This window comes from Gadus macrocephalus, chromosome 17, assembly GCF_031168955.1.
Source record: "Gadus macrocephalus chromosome 17, ASM3116895v1".
Taxonomy (NCBI): Eukaryota; Metazoa; Chordata; class Actinopteri; order Gadiformes; family Gadidae; genus Gadus; species Gadus macrocephalus.
In genome coordinates this window covers 14,616,976-14,634,752 of record NC_082398.1, presented here as the reverse complement: position 1 = coordinate 14,634,752, position 17,777 = coordinate 14,616,976, and the positions used below count along the sequence as shown (strand labels likewise).

Below are 17,777 nucleotides of genomic sequence, written 5' to 3'. Positions count from 1 at the left end.
CTCAGAGTATACATTTAATAAGCATGCAATGCGAATAAGAAAAAGCATAATTATTAAAGTATTTGATTTGTTTTATTATGTTGTTAGCAAGAGGTAGAATAAACCGGCTCAGGTTACCGCGAGCCGGTTACCGGAAAGCCGTCCACGAGCCGGGCATATCAAACTGTTTATTGCCCTGCCTCTCGGTGATTATTCCTTACTTAATTTTCTGCAACTAATGGGTGCATTTCTTTGCATTTAGAAGTCTCATCTGTCCTAGACGCAACATCTCAAAAAGAAATTGACACAAAAATTGCCATTTCATCTACTCTCACCCCCCTTCCTTAAAAGTGATGGGACTTTAATTGATGGGTATTTCCATAATAAAGAACTTTTTCCCATGATCCTAACCCTGACCTTAACCACAAATGCCCCATCCTCAAACTCATGTCTAACCGTTACCATTTCCATTTGTCATGGTGACTCATCTTTCCTGTTGATCCCACTCTCTCACGCCCACTGTTAAGAAGTTTGGTGTTTTTGGTCCAAGTCACAACTTGCAAAAAACTAGTGACCATATTGCAGATAAATATGGTTGCATGAACATGATGGTGTCAACATTTTGTCATTAGCCACTGATCCTTTGTTCGATCTATCGACCAGACTCAACGCTAAATATAGTTTCTGTTGTGGGAAACATCACATTAAAATTTGATTAGGGCAGAAAAAAGTGATTTAATCTCCTTAACATGAGGAACTAGAACGTTCAAAAACCAGATGATATAATAATGATGAGCATTGGAGGCCTTGGGATTTAGGGGGGGGTCCTGTGAAACCCTTGAGACCCCTCTTACTTTAATGAAGGGCTCGACAAATCAACACAACATGATGATCTGGGGGGGGGGGGGATTTCTGCAACAACCATTGCAAGATGACACGTGTAAACACATGTTGGATATTTACTGTAGAACCGCAAGGGCACTCAATCACACGAGACCACGCATGGCGGTGCAGTGCACGACCATGAAGGCAGGATGGATGTGTGGTCTTGTGGGATCCATAAACACACAGCTTATAGAATGGGGACACCAGCTGGATCAAGTGGTACTCATTATGAAAGTGCATGTGCATGAGTGTGTGAGGGTTTGTATTGAGTGCATGGTGAACTCTAAATTGAGGCAGTTGGAAGCACCCAATGCTACACAGATACGTTTCTGGTTATCTTAAACTATCAGCAGTTGTAATGCTTGGAAAAACTGCTTGTCATCCCATGATGAGATTCAGTACTTTGCCATTACCAATGCATCATCAACCGTCGCCTTCCGTAGCAATTGCTGGTGGTTACCAGACACCATATTTATTTAGAGAAGCTCCCACAGCCCCACTCTGGATAACTGCTCTGTAATGAATGCACACAACATAGCGTCTGCTTTACGAAAGTTTCAATAATAATCTAAAAGTCAGTTGATTCATGTTGACAGCGGTTACTATGGGAACCGATGTAATCCCAAGTGCAGAGGAACTGAGATTGTCTTCCCCTGCTCTAGTTATCTATGCCATTCTCAAAATACCACAAGAGACAGAACATCTGGGGTTCCAAGCCCTGAAGCCCTTTTCTGATTCTTTTTTTGAAACACTCACAGCCTTTAAGAAATATGCAGATTGATATTACTGCAGTGTGCTTTGTAATTATGTTGGAAAATGAATGAAAACATAGAAACAAAGAAAAGGGATTGGATTCTGGATATGCATTTGTACACATGCAGCAGTTCAGGGGGGGGGATATCTATAAAGGTTTTGAGTTTACTGGATTAAGATTGGATGTTTTTTTTTGATTGACTTGAAGGAAGACACAACAGAATTTCCTCGGCCCTCAAAGTCATTCAGGATTTATCATGTGGCCCCAAAATGACTGCCCAACCCCGATCTACAACAAGAAACATTAAGGCTGATTATTTGAAGTGAAATGAGCTCAAATGCAAAAACTTTGTTAATCTCTTCCAAAGTAGTGCGATCCATTGATTCCCTCATGTGTCAAGGTTGCTTTGGCTTTTGGAAAACCTCTACAGGAAGCTTTGATTGTAGCCTACTGGTCTGTGTTTATATCCTGTCATGACTGAATGCTGTGAATGCACATGTGTTGATGCACACATGGGCAGCTGTCCACCAGCAACATATTGCAGAACACGGGGCTCTGGGTTTCAGTTTTCTGATATATGATACTGTGCTTTTGTATTTCAGTTATTGACATGCATGTCCTTACTTTGGGTTAACTTCATTGTTTTTACTTTGTTATTATTTTCATCTTTCTTTATTAGCTTAGTAAGGATCAATTAACTTTGGGGTCCATCTGAACTGTATTAGAACTTTTCTGTATTGAACCAACGTAGCAAATACCAGTACATGCTAGGGAAAGGATCATATAGGATTTTTCTGATTCTGATTTAAAAAAGAAAGGCACCCAGTTTATTAGAAAGTCTAATTCATCTTTATTTCCCCCCCATTCCCCAAAATGAAAACACAAATTTTACGTAAAACTAAACAAGATCCTACATTAAAGAAACAAACATCAAACAGCTAGACAAGTACATTCCCTTTCTAGTCACCATGGGACTGTGTGTGTGTTTTTGGCAGCGCCTCATTTTTCTCCTCTCGTCATTTGAACGAATGGCTGCTGGCGTTTCACTATACGATGGGCTTGTTCAACGGCTGTAAACACTGCTAGTTGTGGAAGAGGATCCATATGGATCAGGTCATTTGACAATCTATAATTGTTTTTTAAAGTGACAAGCTTTGTTGCCTTGTGAAGATGGAATGTAGAAAGACTCATCACATTCACTACTAAGGTTAGTCCTGCAAATACTGGTTTATTGATTATCTCTGTCCAACATATTCATATATGACTTTTGTTTCATCATGTGAAAAAAAACAATGAAAAAGGAAAAGAAAGCTGTGTAGTTGACTGAAACATACTCAAAACAGAAGGACCTTTGAACTCCTTCAGCCAGATCAAAATAAACAATCACAAAACGACATAGCACCAGAAGGTCATAACAAATCATGCAGCAAATTGTGTTGCTTTCTTCCTTCACTTTATTTCTGTGAAGTAGACTACTTCAAGAATTTGGTTTGGGTTTAAATCTTCTCTCTTCGAATGTTGTGTGGAATCCAGTGCAGCCACCATTGATTTGGTATCGCATCATAGCTTGGTGTTTCTCCTCTGAGGCGAGGTTGACCTGTTCTCAATGTCCTATGTCCTTATCGCAACATTCATCCTAGGTTTCAACGCTGCCGGAGAAAAGGAACAGACATCACATTAGATATATACATGGCCTAGAACAAGAATGTTGACATGTAGGACGGCAATGTTAACTGTGAATCCACCCACATGTTATGATTTCCGGTCTCTTGGCTTAGTTAGCAAACATCTGATTCAACATGTCTGCTCTGTGTGTTACCGCTCTTTACTACAGATGATGTGGAACCCGTCTTTCCCAGTGTATATTGGTATGTAAACCCTCTTGTGTCAACGCACAACCTCTCCTTATTTCCGTTACACTGAGGGCACTTGGTTAACACACTATTATCAAAACAGGTGCAGGTATATAGGCCGGGATAAAGGCCACAATGTGATGCCAGTTGTACCCTGAGCATGTGTTGCAAATGGGCGCCAGCCAGGGCTTGACTTGCTTTCAAGAAGGGACGAGGGCTTTACCTGGCTTCCCACAGGTCTTCTGACACTCCACAAACGTGTCGAAGCGGTTCCGGTTGCCGCCACAGCCGCCGTACCAGAAGCGCGTGCAGCTCTTGCTGAGGGCGTCGTAGTGCCACTTGAGGACGAACTTAGCACAGGCGCCCTCCTCTTTAGGAAGCTGGCAGACGTCCACCACTGTGGTCGCCACTGGGTCAGCTGAAGAAGAGCAGTTAGCGCAAAGCTCATTAGACAAGAAACCAGAAGAAGGAACAATGACTACTAATCTAGTAAATGAGAGTGGGTAATTGCTAACATACATATTAGCTAAAATAAATATAGAGCTATGGAGCTAGTGAAGTTACTTAAACATAAAAATGTGTTGGCTAGATACATTTAACTGGCTTATACATAATGGGAAGATACATAACGCTGAGAACCAGTTGTACATTTAAATGATTCATGGTTATTTTTCAGTTGATCTGAGTTTAACCCTGTTGCCAGCCAAAGTGTATGGTTAAGGATCTATTTTCTTGGCTCTAAATGCCACTACCTCTAATTAGCCTTGGCGCTAAAAAAGGGAGATAAAAAAAGAATACATTACAAGATTTCAAAATTTTTAAACAAAGCATTTCTCTATTAAAATGTATGCTTCAAAGTTAAGTGATGGTTTAAGTAACCTCAAAGCCACTGTAGAGGTTCCATCTCCACTTAGTCTATGGACAATATTTAAGGACCAAATCCTTTGGTTCATGAAAGTGCAGCTTTCGACATAACAATGAGCTAGTGAACAAGGCTTTCCATTCATTTGCTGCTACACTTATGACCTTGGCTTCTCCTGGGAATCACTGAAGAATGGCATTGGTGCTTTTTTTCCACTGCTTGGCCTTAGACTGGCTCCATGGTTCATTTTGGAGGGAGGAGGATTGGGGGGGCAAGTCCACATAAAAAAGGCCCTGTTGTCCTGCTCATTGAAGGCCAATGTCGCTCTGCTGGAGACATCATGTCCGCATCGATTTTATGGATTTGGATTTGATTAATCAAATATTGATTAAGAATGATTCAGACATTTTTGAGTTTTACTCATTGTCTGGATAATTCTGTTGTACAAACAAATAAAGAATCAACTCCCTTTTAGATACTCTTTAAACCTAGTCTCACTCTTTCATATGCCATATGTCATATGTACTCTTTTAGCGTGGTAACATCTCACAGCTACGTCTTCATCTCGCTGCACCTCTCACCTGGAGATGGGAGCAGCTCCTCCACTGGTTTGGCTGCAGATGGGCTGGACTCCACCAGCACTCTGGCAGAGATGATGGGCTCCACCTGGGCAGCCGTAGCGATAGGGGTATCTATCTCTGCAGTCAGAGAGGGGAGGACGGCCACCTGTTCACCTGGGGCCGAGATGATCTGTGCGGGTTCAGCCTGCTGTTGCTCCGACACTGTGAACACGATACCATGGTGTCATACCCTGTCCACTCCCAGATCTCCACCATCTCCATCCACCCAGAATTGGCAAGGTATATTTTCTCTCTTAAAATATAAGTATACCTGTACCTCCATTCCGGACATCATCTAGTCCTATATGGCGTAAGAATAAGTGTTTTACTTTTCATACGTCGTTCTTGTTTTAAATATCTAGAATGAGAGCTCCTGCTCTCAACAATCTGCTGAGGCTTTTAATTAGTAATATTTCCCAGCCCACAGCCTGCATTAGAGACATACTGTACAATAGATGACACCAGTTCTCTGGAAAGTACATCCAGAGAACTGGATGTCTCTGGATGTCACTGGAAGCCTACATTTTCCACATGCCCCAGGGTCCTTACAGAACCCATCAATGTGTCTGGAGCCGAGGCAGTGCTTGATGGGACACACCGCTGCTGTGACACTGGTTGCGCTGAACGCCTGGCCACTCACCTGTGCTTGGGCAGCTGCTCAAACAGAGGGCCTCTGTCTCGAACCTATTCTCATTGCCTCCACAACCTCCGTACCAGAACTGGGTACAGATCCCGTTCATTCTGTCAAAGAACCACTTTGCCTGATAGTCTTTGCATGGCATTCCAGGGTCATAGTCAAGTGAGCATGGATCTGTCAGTCCAGTAACTAGAACGTGCAACAAACAAAAACAACACAACAGCGAGTATAGACGACAAAACAGACAGACAAGGGGAGAAGATGAGTATGAGTGAAGATCGTTTGGACTACCAACCTGGAGACACTATCGGGATTTAAATAATCTTGATGATACCAGTGAAGTCGAAATTGTAAGAAGTTTAATATAAAAGCTAATCATGATCAGAGGTGAATCAGGCATCTAAGGTTGAGTGTAACGCTGAGAACAACGGCATCATCGAGAAAAAGGAAATGGCATTCAAGATGGTATTAGCAACCAGAGGGAGCTGAAGTGAGTTGCATTAAAAAGCGATGATGTGATTTGGTGGGCAAAGGTGATGTAGTCAGGGAAGAGTAAGAGAGTGAATTTTAGATCTACACGTGCGCTAGGCAACCATTACAACCGTTAATCTAGTAGCAGTAGTAGTAGTAGTAGTAGTTTAGGGTTAGTTCAGTCTTCGAGCCATGGTTGTGTGGTCTCCAGTTCCATCGTAAACGTCACCATCTGGCCCTAATCGCCTTAAAGTCAAACCCTTAAAACTCATCAAAGCGCACTCAAACCTAGTTTTGTATGACTGAGCACTGAGCAGTATATTATAGCCTATATAACAAGCATGCCTATTCACGTAAGATTCATAGACGGCTGTAACAAAAGGACTTTTTCAATTAACACAACATTTGACAGCAAAATGTTTGCTGGAGAACCTACCCAGTGCTTGTCATCATGAAACAGAATAAAACATGTGGTAAAATAGTGAACAATAACAATAAAGTAGGAACAACAATACCAATAGCTAAACACGTCAATGAACCTTCAAAGACATTATGTCCATCATTGGCTTAAGATAAGTCCATCTAAATGTATATTTACCAAAGTTGGGTCTATTTTTGAAGTGTTGATAGTAATGCATGTTTCAAATGCTATATTCTTGGCTAGGGACTAGGCCCTGCATTAAAAACAGTTTGCTCGGAGCAATGAAAACATTTATTAGGGAAGGCTACTCGGGGACAATTAAATACATTTCTTTGGGGTTGGGGGGGACTGCCAATAAAAAACAAATCAACTGGGATTATTTGACACTATTATTGGCTCTGCAAAATCAATGGCCTTGCCCAGATTTAATCCAAGCCAGCTATATATAAAACAAGCCCTATTAGTGAAACAATCCCATCAATCATAGATATCATCTCATATATCTTATGGCAGTGGTTCTCAAACGTTTTATACCGCGTACCACCTCAGAAAATATTTGACCCCCCAAGTGCCACCATTATTATGATGTTATAAATATAACAAAGTACAGTAGCGTAGGCCTGCTGCACTATTCAGCTACGCACAGCTCAAGCAGGAGGCACATTTAACAATTGTATATCAACAACTTTTTTTGAAAAAGCCTAATTATTATTATAAAATGATAAGACTAATGAGAAGGCTGCATGTTCGGCTGTAAGATGACTTTGGTTTGGTTGTGTGATGCGTGTGTGTCATGGATTTATTTCTAAGAACATCACCACATACCACCTGTACTCTGTTCACTGTCACAGTTTTTTACAGTTCTGCTCGAAATATTCTCCTCCTGTCTGCACTTCACTTCCAAATAGTTCCCACTTGGAGCCACCATCGCAGTATTTTTTAATTGCAGCACATATATATTGCCATCAGTTTAGCTTGTAATCGTGGATGTCTATGAAGCAAGCTGATATTGAATCAAAAATATTACATGAAAGGCAAAACTTTATTAAACCAAATTTTTAATGATCTCATGGTTAATGTATTTCCATTCATCATAAATATATATATATTTTGTATACCACTAAATAGTGCATCGCGTTCCACCAGTGGTACGCATACCATAGTTTGAGAACCACATTCTTATGGGGTTTGTGATGCTTCAAAATGGAGAACCGGTGCACGTTTCACACAGCGCTAAATGATTTTGAAGAGGGAAAGCCGACACATGCACTTGTAAGGTCCGGGTACTCACCAGTTTCTGGTTTGTCCAGGGGTGTGTTTACCATATCAGAGTCCATAATTGGACTGGCAGGCTTCGGCTCGGCTGATTCTGTCAAAACAAGAGCAACAGTTAACAGAGTGGCTAGAGTCCGGCCATGGGCCTCAACATCACATATTCATGGAGATATCCTGAGCTTCCCCCAAGCGATGGGAGAGTCGACTGAGAAGAAGCAGTTGGGAAGTACAAGAGTGGCAAGAACCAAATTTGATATTGAATACAGATTAAATATGACACATTAAATAGACAAAATATTTGAACATAAATATAGCACTACTTTGTGTTTGGATTGTTGAGAAATGTGTAGCCAATGCAGGTAATTCTACTAAGTTCTATTGCTAAAAATTTCCATATTGGAATTGTATTGTATTCAGTACAATTTCAATACAACACAAGTTTTAAACACGGTGAAAATTACTTTATTCAAGCTTTAATAATATTGCAAGATGCCTCATACAGTCTTGTTGAGCACTGAAAGAAGGTTCCAGCTTTAGGTGAGGAGCTAAACAGAAACAGAGTTCCCCCACTTTAAAAGTCCCCACTACGCTACAAATGCCTCCGACCGATCCCCAGCTCTGGTCTTACTGGTGGTGAGGATGCCCTTGTGGGTGGAGGTGACCAGCCCCGCGGCGGTGTGGGCCGTTACCACGGCGTGGTAGGTCTGGCTGCTCTCTAGGTTCTGGAGGGAGAACTCTGTGTCGGACACATTGGTCTTCACCACCAGGAAGTGGTCGCGGAGCCGGGTCACCACCACCTGGAAGTAGGCCGAGAGCTTGGGATCTGCAGGGGCCCAGCGCAGCTTCAGACCGCTGGACGTGATGTTGGTGGCGTGCAACTCGGCCGAATCTGAGGGCGGTTGGACAAGTTGGTTAGAGGCACTGGACAATTCAGCCTCCCACAGAACACAGGGTGGAAACCTAGTGGGCGTACCTTCGTGCTTCCTCTGATGGGCTGTCTGCTGGTGGTCATGCTCCTTCTTGTAGGTCCTACACGAGAGATGCGTGATGAGTGAGCAGCAGAAACATCTGGGTACAGTGGTTGGACCTCAGCTACGGAAAGGGTTTAAAGACTCACTCATCGGACTGGGATGACTTGAAGGGGTTTTTGAACGGTTGGTCGTTCACAAACCAAGTGCAGTTTCGGGACACTTCCGGGGACATGTAGAAAGCGTTTTCGACTGAAATAAATAACAAGAGGATAATAATCCATGTTATATCCCAAAAGAAAACACAAACATTGAAACCGTATTACCGTTAACATTCAATTCAGATAAATAAACCCTCAACCCGAGGCAATCATGACTGTGGTAGGTGTTACAGATGTGTGCTGGGACCTTACTGCTGATATACTTGGGCAGCAGCTCCCCGAAGGTCTGGATGTGCTTGTCGTAGAAGTGCGAGATGCTCTGGATCCTCTTGAAGAACACGTCTGACGGCTCGCTGGCCATGCGCGACAGGACCTTGGCGTCCCCGGCACTCAGTCCGCCGCCCACCCCCAGGATGACCAGGAAGTAGCCCTTGCACTTAACCTCGGTGGCCACGCGCACCAGCGCGGCCTCGTGCTCCTCCACGCTGCCCGTCACGAACAGCATCAGCACCTTCCGGGCGCGCTGCAGCGGCACCAGCTCCAGCACCTGCTCCACCGTCTGCTCCATGGCCGCGGCCAGCGCCCGGCTGCCCTCCAGCTGGGGCGTCTTCTCCAGCAGGAAGTTGACGATGTCCTGGCTGGAGCGGTGCTCCGTCAGGCCGATGTCGGTGCGGATGGCGGCCCCGCTGTGGTTGCGGAGGAACTCGTAGGGCGCCTGCTGGACCACGGCCACTCGGGCCTGGTGGACCGACGTGGTGGGCTCCGAGGACACCTCCAGGTGCTCCACGATGTGCGAGATGTAGCGCTTGATCTCGGTGAACACCGAGGGGTAGGTGGTCTCGGAGCTGTCCACCACGAAGGCCATGTCGATGTCCACATCAGTGGTGGAGGAGCGCCGGTCTCGGCTGCTCGTCGGGGGCACATAGTCGCACATCTGGTCCGGAGCGCAGGAGTCTGTGGGGGGAGGATAATGCATTGGCTTTATCTCATGTTATCGTTATGTTTCCTATTATTCCCAACTGGTTTTATTTGTAAAGCCCGACTACATTTCATGTGGCTTGAATGTGTGCTTCAGTGCTACAGACGCACAATGTGTTTCCACTTACAACACAATAAGGGCACCGTGCTGGTTGGACGGCTAAGGTCCAAGCACTATGTTGGTGATCTGATCCACGGTGTGTAGGAGCAGCTCTTACCCAGGCAAACGTGGCAGCTCATAATCTTCTGGAAGACGGAGTTGAACTCAGCACTCCCGGCACTTGGCAGCACCAGCACTTGAGCCAGCGCCGTGTTGTTTACCTTCCAGAACACAAACAAGTAAGTCAGCAAACCACCAATACACAATAGAACACACTGGCTGCAGTTATTGAACCCTTTACCACAATGAAACAACAAAGTCACTTATGGCGTCCCAACAACCAAAGTGACATCCAAATTATTTACGTCAAGGCAAGTTGATTCGTATATATCTCTTAAACAGTTACTGTCGCAGAATACGGTTTGTTCCTTGATTCCTCTCTAATTATCAAGGAAGGAACCTAGAGATGAAACCCAGAGGAGGGCCCTCCCCTTACAGGGAAGAGGAGGTCACAATGGTTGCCAAAGTGGGCCGATATAACGGTAGCGCAAACAAGCATCACAGAGATGAAGGGAGGTTACCTGCAGAGCTCTGCTGAGCAATCTGTCCTCGCGGTTCACCAGGAACACCGAGGCGATGCCGGCGTCGTACAGGCGCAGTGCGGCCGTGCTGATAGGCCGGCCGTCCTTGATCGGCCCGTTGACGAAGAAGACGGCCACCTTCCTCATCAGGAACCCGCTGCGCACCCTCTTGAAGGTGCTCTGCGCCAGGAAGTTCATGGCGTTTTCCAGGATGCGCTGCTTGCGGGTGGCCAGGGCTTGCAGCCCCTCGATGCGCTGCAGGAGCGCACGCTTCTTCAGCGCGTCGGCGAAGCGCACCTCGGTGGTCACCTCGTTGTTGTAGAGCGTGAGCGCCACGCGCGCACCGCGCGGGCAGTTGCTTTCGGCGATGGTGATGTCACGGACCAGACGCAGCACGACGTCGCGCATGTTGTTGAAGGCCGGGCGGCCCACGCCGTCCGAGACGTCCATGGCGAAGGCCAGCTCGGTTGGGTACAGGGGGCACTCCTGCTTGCCTATGAGCATTTGGAGAGGTTACCACTTCTAGCTCTATGGTACAACGTTAGCAGTGTGTGCACAAGTAAAGATCAAAGACGACGGTTTGCCTTCATTTGTCTTACCGTAGCAGCAAGCTGAAATGAAGACAAAAGCCAAAATAATTAGAAGAATAACCCTTTGAAAAGGTCAGACAGTTCATCAAGGACGGGGGTATTTAGTGAGCTAATACGCTGGACTTACGACAGTTATCTCTAATCTTCTTGACGAGGTCACATTGCTGGAGAGAAGGAGAATGAAGAACAGATGTTTGAAACACATTGAGAGTTGATAACTTGACGGTTTTTGGTCTTGTCATCCAACACGTTTTGTGCATTATGTGAGAGTTGGAGGAACAGAAGCACATACCACAACGCCGGGGCCTCTGGGTCCTTTCTCGCCCTGGGGGAACACAAGCAGCGGTGTTACACAGCTGCAGGACTCTGGGCCCAGTGCTGCCCATGGACAGGTCTTAAAAGGCATTGTTATATAATGGACCATCCTAACAGAACATCAGCGGAGAGCACAGAGCATACATGCACACATACGCACTCATGGAAAAGTTCACAATAACACAGTTTCAACAAGTAATGAGGCTCAAGGCCACTTGAGAGTGTAAACTGGTGAGCCCTATAAACTCCCAGTGCATTGGATGCTATGGCGTTCTATGGAGGATCTGGAATGTGAAGGGCTTGTCAACAGCAGGCGGCGTGTTACTCACATAGGGACCGGAGTATCCACCTTCTCCCTTCTGTCCTGACGGTCCGAGGTCCCCTGAGACACCCTGCAGGGTAAACACACACACACACACACACACACACACACACACACACACACACACACACACACACACACACACACACACACACACACACACACACACACACACACACGCAGTTATTATAACATACATTTATTATCTATAAATTATGTATTATACATATCAAAATATAACTTGTTACTGCTGTCAAATATATACATATAATGTTCAGCAAGCACACCGTATAAATAACCACCGGTTAAATATGGTCTTCTCGTGAGTTGGACACTTGATCAAAGACCTCTTTGAAAGAGTACTTTATATGTGCATTTAGCATTCAATCTTTAAGACTTATTCAATGGATATGCAGAGTGCTTTCTGCACTGTGTTATAGAGGCTGTGTTATAGACACAGCAGGGCCCTGGGTTTATACCACGGAGTGACCCAGTACACCAGAGTGTCGGCCCTGGGTTTATACCACGGAGTGACCCGGTACACCAGAGTGTTGACCATAGCGTGGTCCACAGGGGGGCCAGAACTCACCCTCTGACCGCTGTTTCCCTTGGGTCCTGGTCCACCTTCAACCCCCGCACCACCACCTGCACCCTGCTCAGAGACAGACAGGGAGAGAGAGAGAAAGCGAGAGCGAGCGCGCGAGAGAGAGAGAACATGAAGAGAGCTGCTGGGACACTGGCCCTGAAGGGGTCACACTTTCAAATTGAGCCATCTGGTGTCTGAGTACTTTCAAACTAGATCCATGAGAGCCATTACCTTGGGTCCTGGAAATCCTGGGAAGCCTTCATCACCCTGTAAGTCCAAATAAACAAGCAAGACAACAGAGAGACAAAACAAAGGATGTTATAATGGAGCCGGGCTGCGGGGCACAAGCCCCTTTCTTTGCTCTGGTCTGTAACCAAACATACAGCATGTGTCTGAAACAGGCCTCTCTTTGATCTCCCACACATCATATGTTCTTTGTCTATCACATATGGTTTTGTGTGTGTGTGCGTGTGCGTGTGTGTGTGTGTGTGTGTGCATTTGCTTGTGTGTTTGCTGGAGATGTAAGAGTTAGCCATAGTTTATAAGAGTAATTGTAATGCAACACCTTTCAGTGTCCTGCGGTTGACCTGATTCACTAATGGCTTTGATAATATATTAATGTGATTCAAATCAAACAGTAAAGCAGGAAGGTCCAGTATGTTTCACATGCCTTCCTTCCTTTGGACCCCAAGACGCCAAAGCCGTCCCTGCCATCTTCACCCTGGAGGAACAAGATAAGCAAGATGACTAACCTAAAGTACTACTAACACCAAACCTCATCCTACAAAACTTGAAACAACAACATGAATGCTTCCATTATCTGACTTATGTATATAAACAAAGTCTATAATACAGTATATTAGCATGTGACCGTAGTTGCCTGAAAGAGGAAAGCATTGCACTGGAAACATAAATCCTGTTGTCTACTTGATTTAATCCATGCCATATATTCTCAGAAACAGAGCACACTCTGACATAAATTATGTTTCAACCAGGCCAGACAGTGGAGCACAGACCGGCTCATCCCACTGAGGTCTGATCTGGATCAAAAGCTATGCTGTCCCTTTTCCAAGATGCATGCCAGGGCTTAGGGAAGCTCATGAAGCATGAATAATGAACCTACTGACACAGCCGAGGCCAGAGGGCTCTCAGATACCCTCGCTTGTGTCACATTGACCAAGTGTTAGAAAAGAAGCACGTTCAACTTGTTTAAGACACTCTTTTGTTCTTCTAGACCCTTTCTACGCTTGTGGTTTCCGGTCTTACGGGTTCGCCCCGCGGTCCCAGAGGTCCAACAACTCCTTTGGGTCCTGGGTCTCCCGGCTCCCCCTGTCCAGGACACGGAGGAAGAGAAGGGAGTGAGGACAGACAGAACCTTTAGCCATCCTACAGAGAAGAAACGCTGAAGTGGCTAACGTTATAAATGAAACTATGCAGAGTTGATCTGAAATAATTAAGCCCTCATGTTGTATTTTATTTGAACGGGCTATGGAGCGGGGGGGGGGGGGGGGGGGGGGGTTTCCATTGCTCCCATAGGCAGGCCTGTGTGTGTGCAGTAACATGAGAGAGTGAGAGGCTGCAGCCACCGTGTTTATGACTGAAACAAGGCTTTTATGGGATGGACTTAAAGGGGGTGGACCACTTATGTTCTGCTCAGTACCTTGCGGCTCAAAGCTCCTCTTCTGCCCTTCTCTCCGAGTTTTCCCGGATCTCCTCCAGGTCCCTGGGGAAATCCAAATACAAGATCAGTTATTTGCACACAGCAACAACTAGGCAGATATTATCAGTATTGGACAGTAGGTTCCATGCATTATAAGTTGACCACGGCCCCCCCAATGAATGGGGACTTCCTGAGACATGGGTGGCTGTGTTTTTGGCTGTTCATTACCATCGTCTATACATACATACCACTTTTATTTTTAACATCAACAGTAGCTTGACACTTACTCTTGGTCCAGGATTCCCCTCCTCTCCACGCTGTCCAGGGGCACCAATCGGACCGGATTTGCCCTGGTAGGTCACAGACAAACACGTAGAACATCAACATGCATACCGCAACATTCTCTTACCCTGCACTCCCAGCAGAGCAGCATCCCGCGGGTAAGCCATGGTGGAACACCAACGTATAAATATACATTATTAGTCATTCCTCAAGGACCAAACATTATGGTCATGTGTGCGCAGCCAACAGAAGCATTTACAGAGAAGGTCAACAAGTGCTCTGACGGAGAGCTCTGCTGTGGTGGAGGAAGACGACGCACTTAGACGGCCAGTAGTGACTCATCTGTCAAACAGTGGGTTAATAAATGAGCAGGCTGGGAAGTGTACTCACTCTGGAGCCTCCGATACCAGGCTCTCCTCCCACTCCCTCTGCTCCGGGCTTCCCAGGCGCTCCCTGAATGGCAAGACAGAGATGCAGCCGGAAACATTACTATTGTATTCTTCTGTAAAAACATGACAACATATACCTGATCTGACTCATAATAGTTTGTTTGTGATGCCATTTTTCGGGTCCACTACTCACAGGCTGTCCAGCTGAGCCTCTCCTTCCATCAGATCCCTGGTCAATGAGATACAAAGCACAATATAATTAGGTGAGAATGTGGATTCAGACAGTGTGAGGTGCAGGGGTCAAGCGGGCAGGTCGTACCCCTCGTCCTGGCTCTCCAGCGCCTCCCCTCTTTCCGTCTTCGCCAGGCTCTCCCTGTCCACCACAACAAATGTTTGTGAGTTCAAATGGAAAAAATGACTACTTATTTGAAAACAACAACTAAAGTGGAGGTGAACATTACCACTGGGCCGACGTCACCGGGGTCCCCCTTGGGTCCGGCCTCTCTGTTGTCTCTCCCAGTTATGCCCTAGTCGGCACAAAATAACATGATTAAAGCAGCACTTCGGTGCAGCTCCTCGTCCGAGGTAAAGAGCCGGAGAGTTCCTTCAGTGCGGGCAATGCTGCAGGACCAGAGTAGCATCTGGTGGAGGCAGGTCTTCTGGATATGTTCACAGGTTCGGCTGGCTAGCACTCTTGCTACTATCGTGATTAGATAAAGATCCCTCAGACAGCCACGGTTGTTTCAGGTGGAGCCAAGTCTTCTGTTTGCCTCTTCACAGTTCAACAGGCCTTTGGACAATAACTTCACAAAGCCTAGGGAGGAATTTACTTCCTTCTCCAACCCTGAGCTTTCAAAAGATGAACACACAGCTTTGCTCTGTCTTTTTTCAACTGTAAGGCAAGTCATGTCTCACACACATTAGGATTGGCCGCTCACCCGTCTCATCTCATATAAGCAGTTGGACCTCTTCTCATCTCAGTTCAGCAGTAATTGTACTCTCACGCTCAACATTTACATTTACATTCAGGGGATTTTCGCTTTCATCCAAAGCGACTTACAACCATTAATGCACACATTCACACACCGACGGCGGAGTCAACCACGCAGAGTGACAGCCAGCTCATCGGAAGCAGTCAGGGTGAGCTGTCATGCTCAGGGACACCTTGACACTCTAGGAGGAGCCGGGGATCGAGCTAGCAACCTTCCGGTTTAGTCAACCCGCTCTACCTCCTGAGCTACTGCCGCCCTATCTCATCAACATCTCATCTCAGTTCAGCAGTAAGTGCACTCACAGGGTCTCCTCTGATGCCCATGTCTCCAGTGTCTCCCGCCTGGCCCTTGGTTCCTTTCGGCCCCTACAAAATAGAAAATAAAACCACAGACATCAGCATGTGTAGCATGTCATGACCCGCCACAAATGAATGAGTGTGCTTTGTGTACAAGGATAAAAGCCACTATGACTCACCCTTCTGCCAGGGCTTCCACTACCTCCCGGTGGTCCTGCCACACCGCTGAGCCCCTGGAGAGAGAAAGGTAGGTGTTAATTAGTGTATGCAAATACACCTCCCACGTCATGGATCATTCAAAAGCAGCTTCAAATGGCCTTCATTTCTGCTACCTTTCGGCGTTCCTAGTGAGACTGTGCTTTGATGTGTCACGGTGGACATTTAACTCAGTTACACGCATCAGTTAGGCGAGATTCTCTAGACAAGGGGTTGAAGGTTTTTTACCTTGACACACAATAGAGGATTTGGTGTCCACCCCGGACCAAAATTGACAAAGATCCATCAGAAACACAGAACACGGCAAACCATGAATTTAAAATGGAAATTAAGTTGTTATATTTCAATAGAAAAGGGCATCACAGCAATGTCCTCAGTGTAATGTCACACTCCTCACCATTTCATTGCGAACTTGCACGATAAACTTAAAAACTCAGCACTAAGCAATTATCTCCCTAGGACAGCTGGATTGGGGATGTGGTCAAGAATCTTAAATACACAGTACATAATCTAATCTCTGCAATAATAGCTCCTAAAATAACAATAGGAGTGTAATAAAAACTTTTATATAACACTTTTATATAAATGAAGGATTGAGGTTTATGTGGTTGAATGTAGTTATCATCAAAGTAAAATCATTATTAAATCAATAACTAAAACTTCTTGTATCTTTAATTCATTGATATAGTATTTCATATAGCCTAGGCAGTTCAATAAAGGGTAGGCCAACAGATGCTAAATGTCCTATTCGTCTATTAGTAAGAGGAATGTGCATTTGTGAACAGTGAATAATACAGTCCACAATGTGGCTGTCAATTTTTGACCAGTGTGGTTTTGACTAAGTGTCACATGGAAGTGAGGTAAAAACTAAAAGGCCTTGGTTACACTTGTCGTTTCAATGTTATGTTATCAGAAGGCCAGATCAGAAAACAGGTCTGACGTCCACACTTGTAACTTCAATGCGACCTCTGTTTCCCGCCAGCTGCTGAAAGGCTGCTTGGTGGAAGAGGAGCCTTTATGTCGTCGTTACAAAAGCCTATGTCATTGCGCAGTCATGCATTGTTGCTCAGAAGCTGTATAAAATAGGTTTGTTCGCATTCGTTTAGTGACTGGCCCGAGTAGGCTGAGTTCCCCACGCGTTTTACAATAATGACTAGGGAAGGGCAAAATGATTATTTTCCGGGAACTAGTTCTTTCAGTTCAGTTCACTATAACGATTCGTTTATTTGATATTTGATTCGTTCGTTACGTCAGATTACGTAAATTGGTGTCTGCCCCCCCCCCCCCCCCCGCGAGACGGCCGTGAGCATAATTTAATCCACTTCTAGGCTCTAACCCAAGATATACTATATAGTATAACTGAACGTCCCACCAATATTTATACCACTTGCTTACTTTCTATATTTCATTCACGGATTTACATTTATCATTATTTTTTTACTTTACATTTAATTCTTCATTGTTCAGGCATTACAGAACTTTCATGGTCATAAATAAAAAATACGAACTGCAGTTTAATTTCTTTGTTTGTTTTTAAATTGACGTAGAATGGAGCAAAGACTCCTTGGATTGGGAAATGCGTTT

The 17,777-nt window shown here is 45.2% G+C and overlaps 1 protein-coding gene across 3 annotated transcripts in view; it reads right to left on the bottom strand.

Annotated features, from left to right (window-relative positions):
* Nucleotides 1–2,444: 2,444 nt before the first annotated feature.
* Nucleotides 2,445–17,777, bottom strand: part of LOC132475787 (collagen alpha-3(VI) chain-like) — a 79,785-nt gene continuing 64,452 nt past the window's right edge. For 2 of the 3 annotated variants that reach the window (XM_060077095.1, XM_060077098.1), the window contains 27 exons: nt 16,157–16,210; nt 15,984–16,046; nt 15,151–15,216; nt 15,009–15,062; nt 14,883–14,918; nt 14,691–14,753; nt 14,306–14,368; nt 14,019–14,081; nt 13,625–13,687; nt 13,029–13,079; nt 12,590–12,625; nt 12,362–12,424; nt 11,780–11,842; nt 11,428–11,460; nt 11,263–11,299; nt 11,145–11,156; nt 10,546–11,039; nt 10,083–10,185; nt 9,139–9,840; nt 8,875–8,977; nt 8,731–8,786; nt 8,386–8,646; nt 7,774–7,851; nt 5,594–5,779; nt 4,915–5,115; nt 3,695–3,889; nt 2,445–3,267 (listed from right to left, as the gene is read on the bottom strand). In XM_060077095.1, coding sequence (XP_059933078.1) covers nt 3,230–3,267; nt 3,695–3,889; nt 4,915–5,115; nt 5,594–5,779; nt 7,774–7,851; nt 8,386–8,646; nt 8,731–8,786; nt 8,875–8,977; nt 9,139–9,840; nt 10,083–10,185; nt 10,546–11,039; nt 11,145–11,156; nt 11,263–11,299; nt 11,428–11,460; nt 11,780–11,842; nt 12,362–12,424; nt 12,590–12,625; nt 13,029–13,079; nt 13,625–13,687; nt 14,019–14,081; nt 14,306–14,368; nt 14,691–14,753; nt 14,883–14,918; nt 15,009–15,062; nt 15,151–15,216; nt 15,984–16,046; nt 16,157–16,210 — 3,237 coding nt within the window. In that variant the 3' untranslated portion in view covers nt 2,445–3,229. The remainder of the gene's footprint in view (nt 3,268–3,694; nt 3,890–4,914; nt 5,116–5,593; nt 5,780–7,773; nt 7,852–8,385; nt 8,647–8,730; nt 8,787–8,874; nt 8,978–9,138; nt 9,841–10,082; nt 10,186–10,545; nt 11,040–11,144; nt 11,157–11,262; nt 11,300–11,427; nt 11,461–11,779; nt 11,843–12,361; nt 12,425–12,589; nt 12,626–13,028; nt 13,080–13,624; nt 13,688–14,018; nt 14,082–14,305; nt 14,369–14,690; nt 14,754–14,882; nt 14,919–15,008; nt 15,063–15,150; nt 15,217–15,983; nt 16,047–16,156; nt 16,211–17,777) is intronic. The other variant, XM_060077096.1, reaches the window with a different exon arrangement.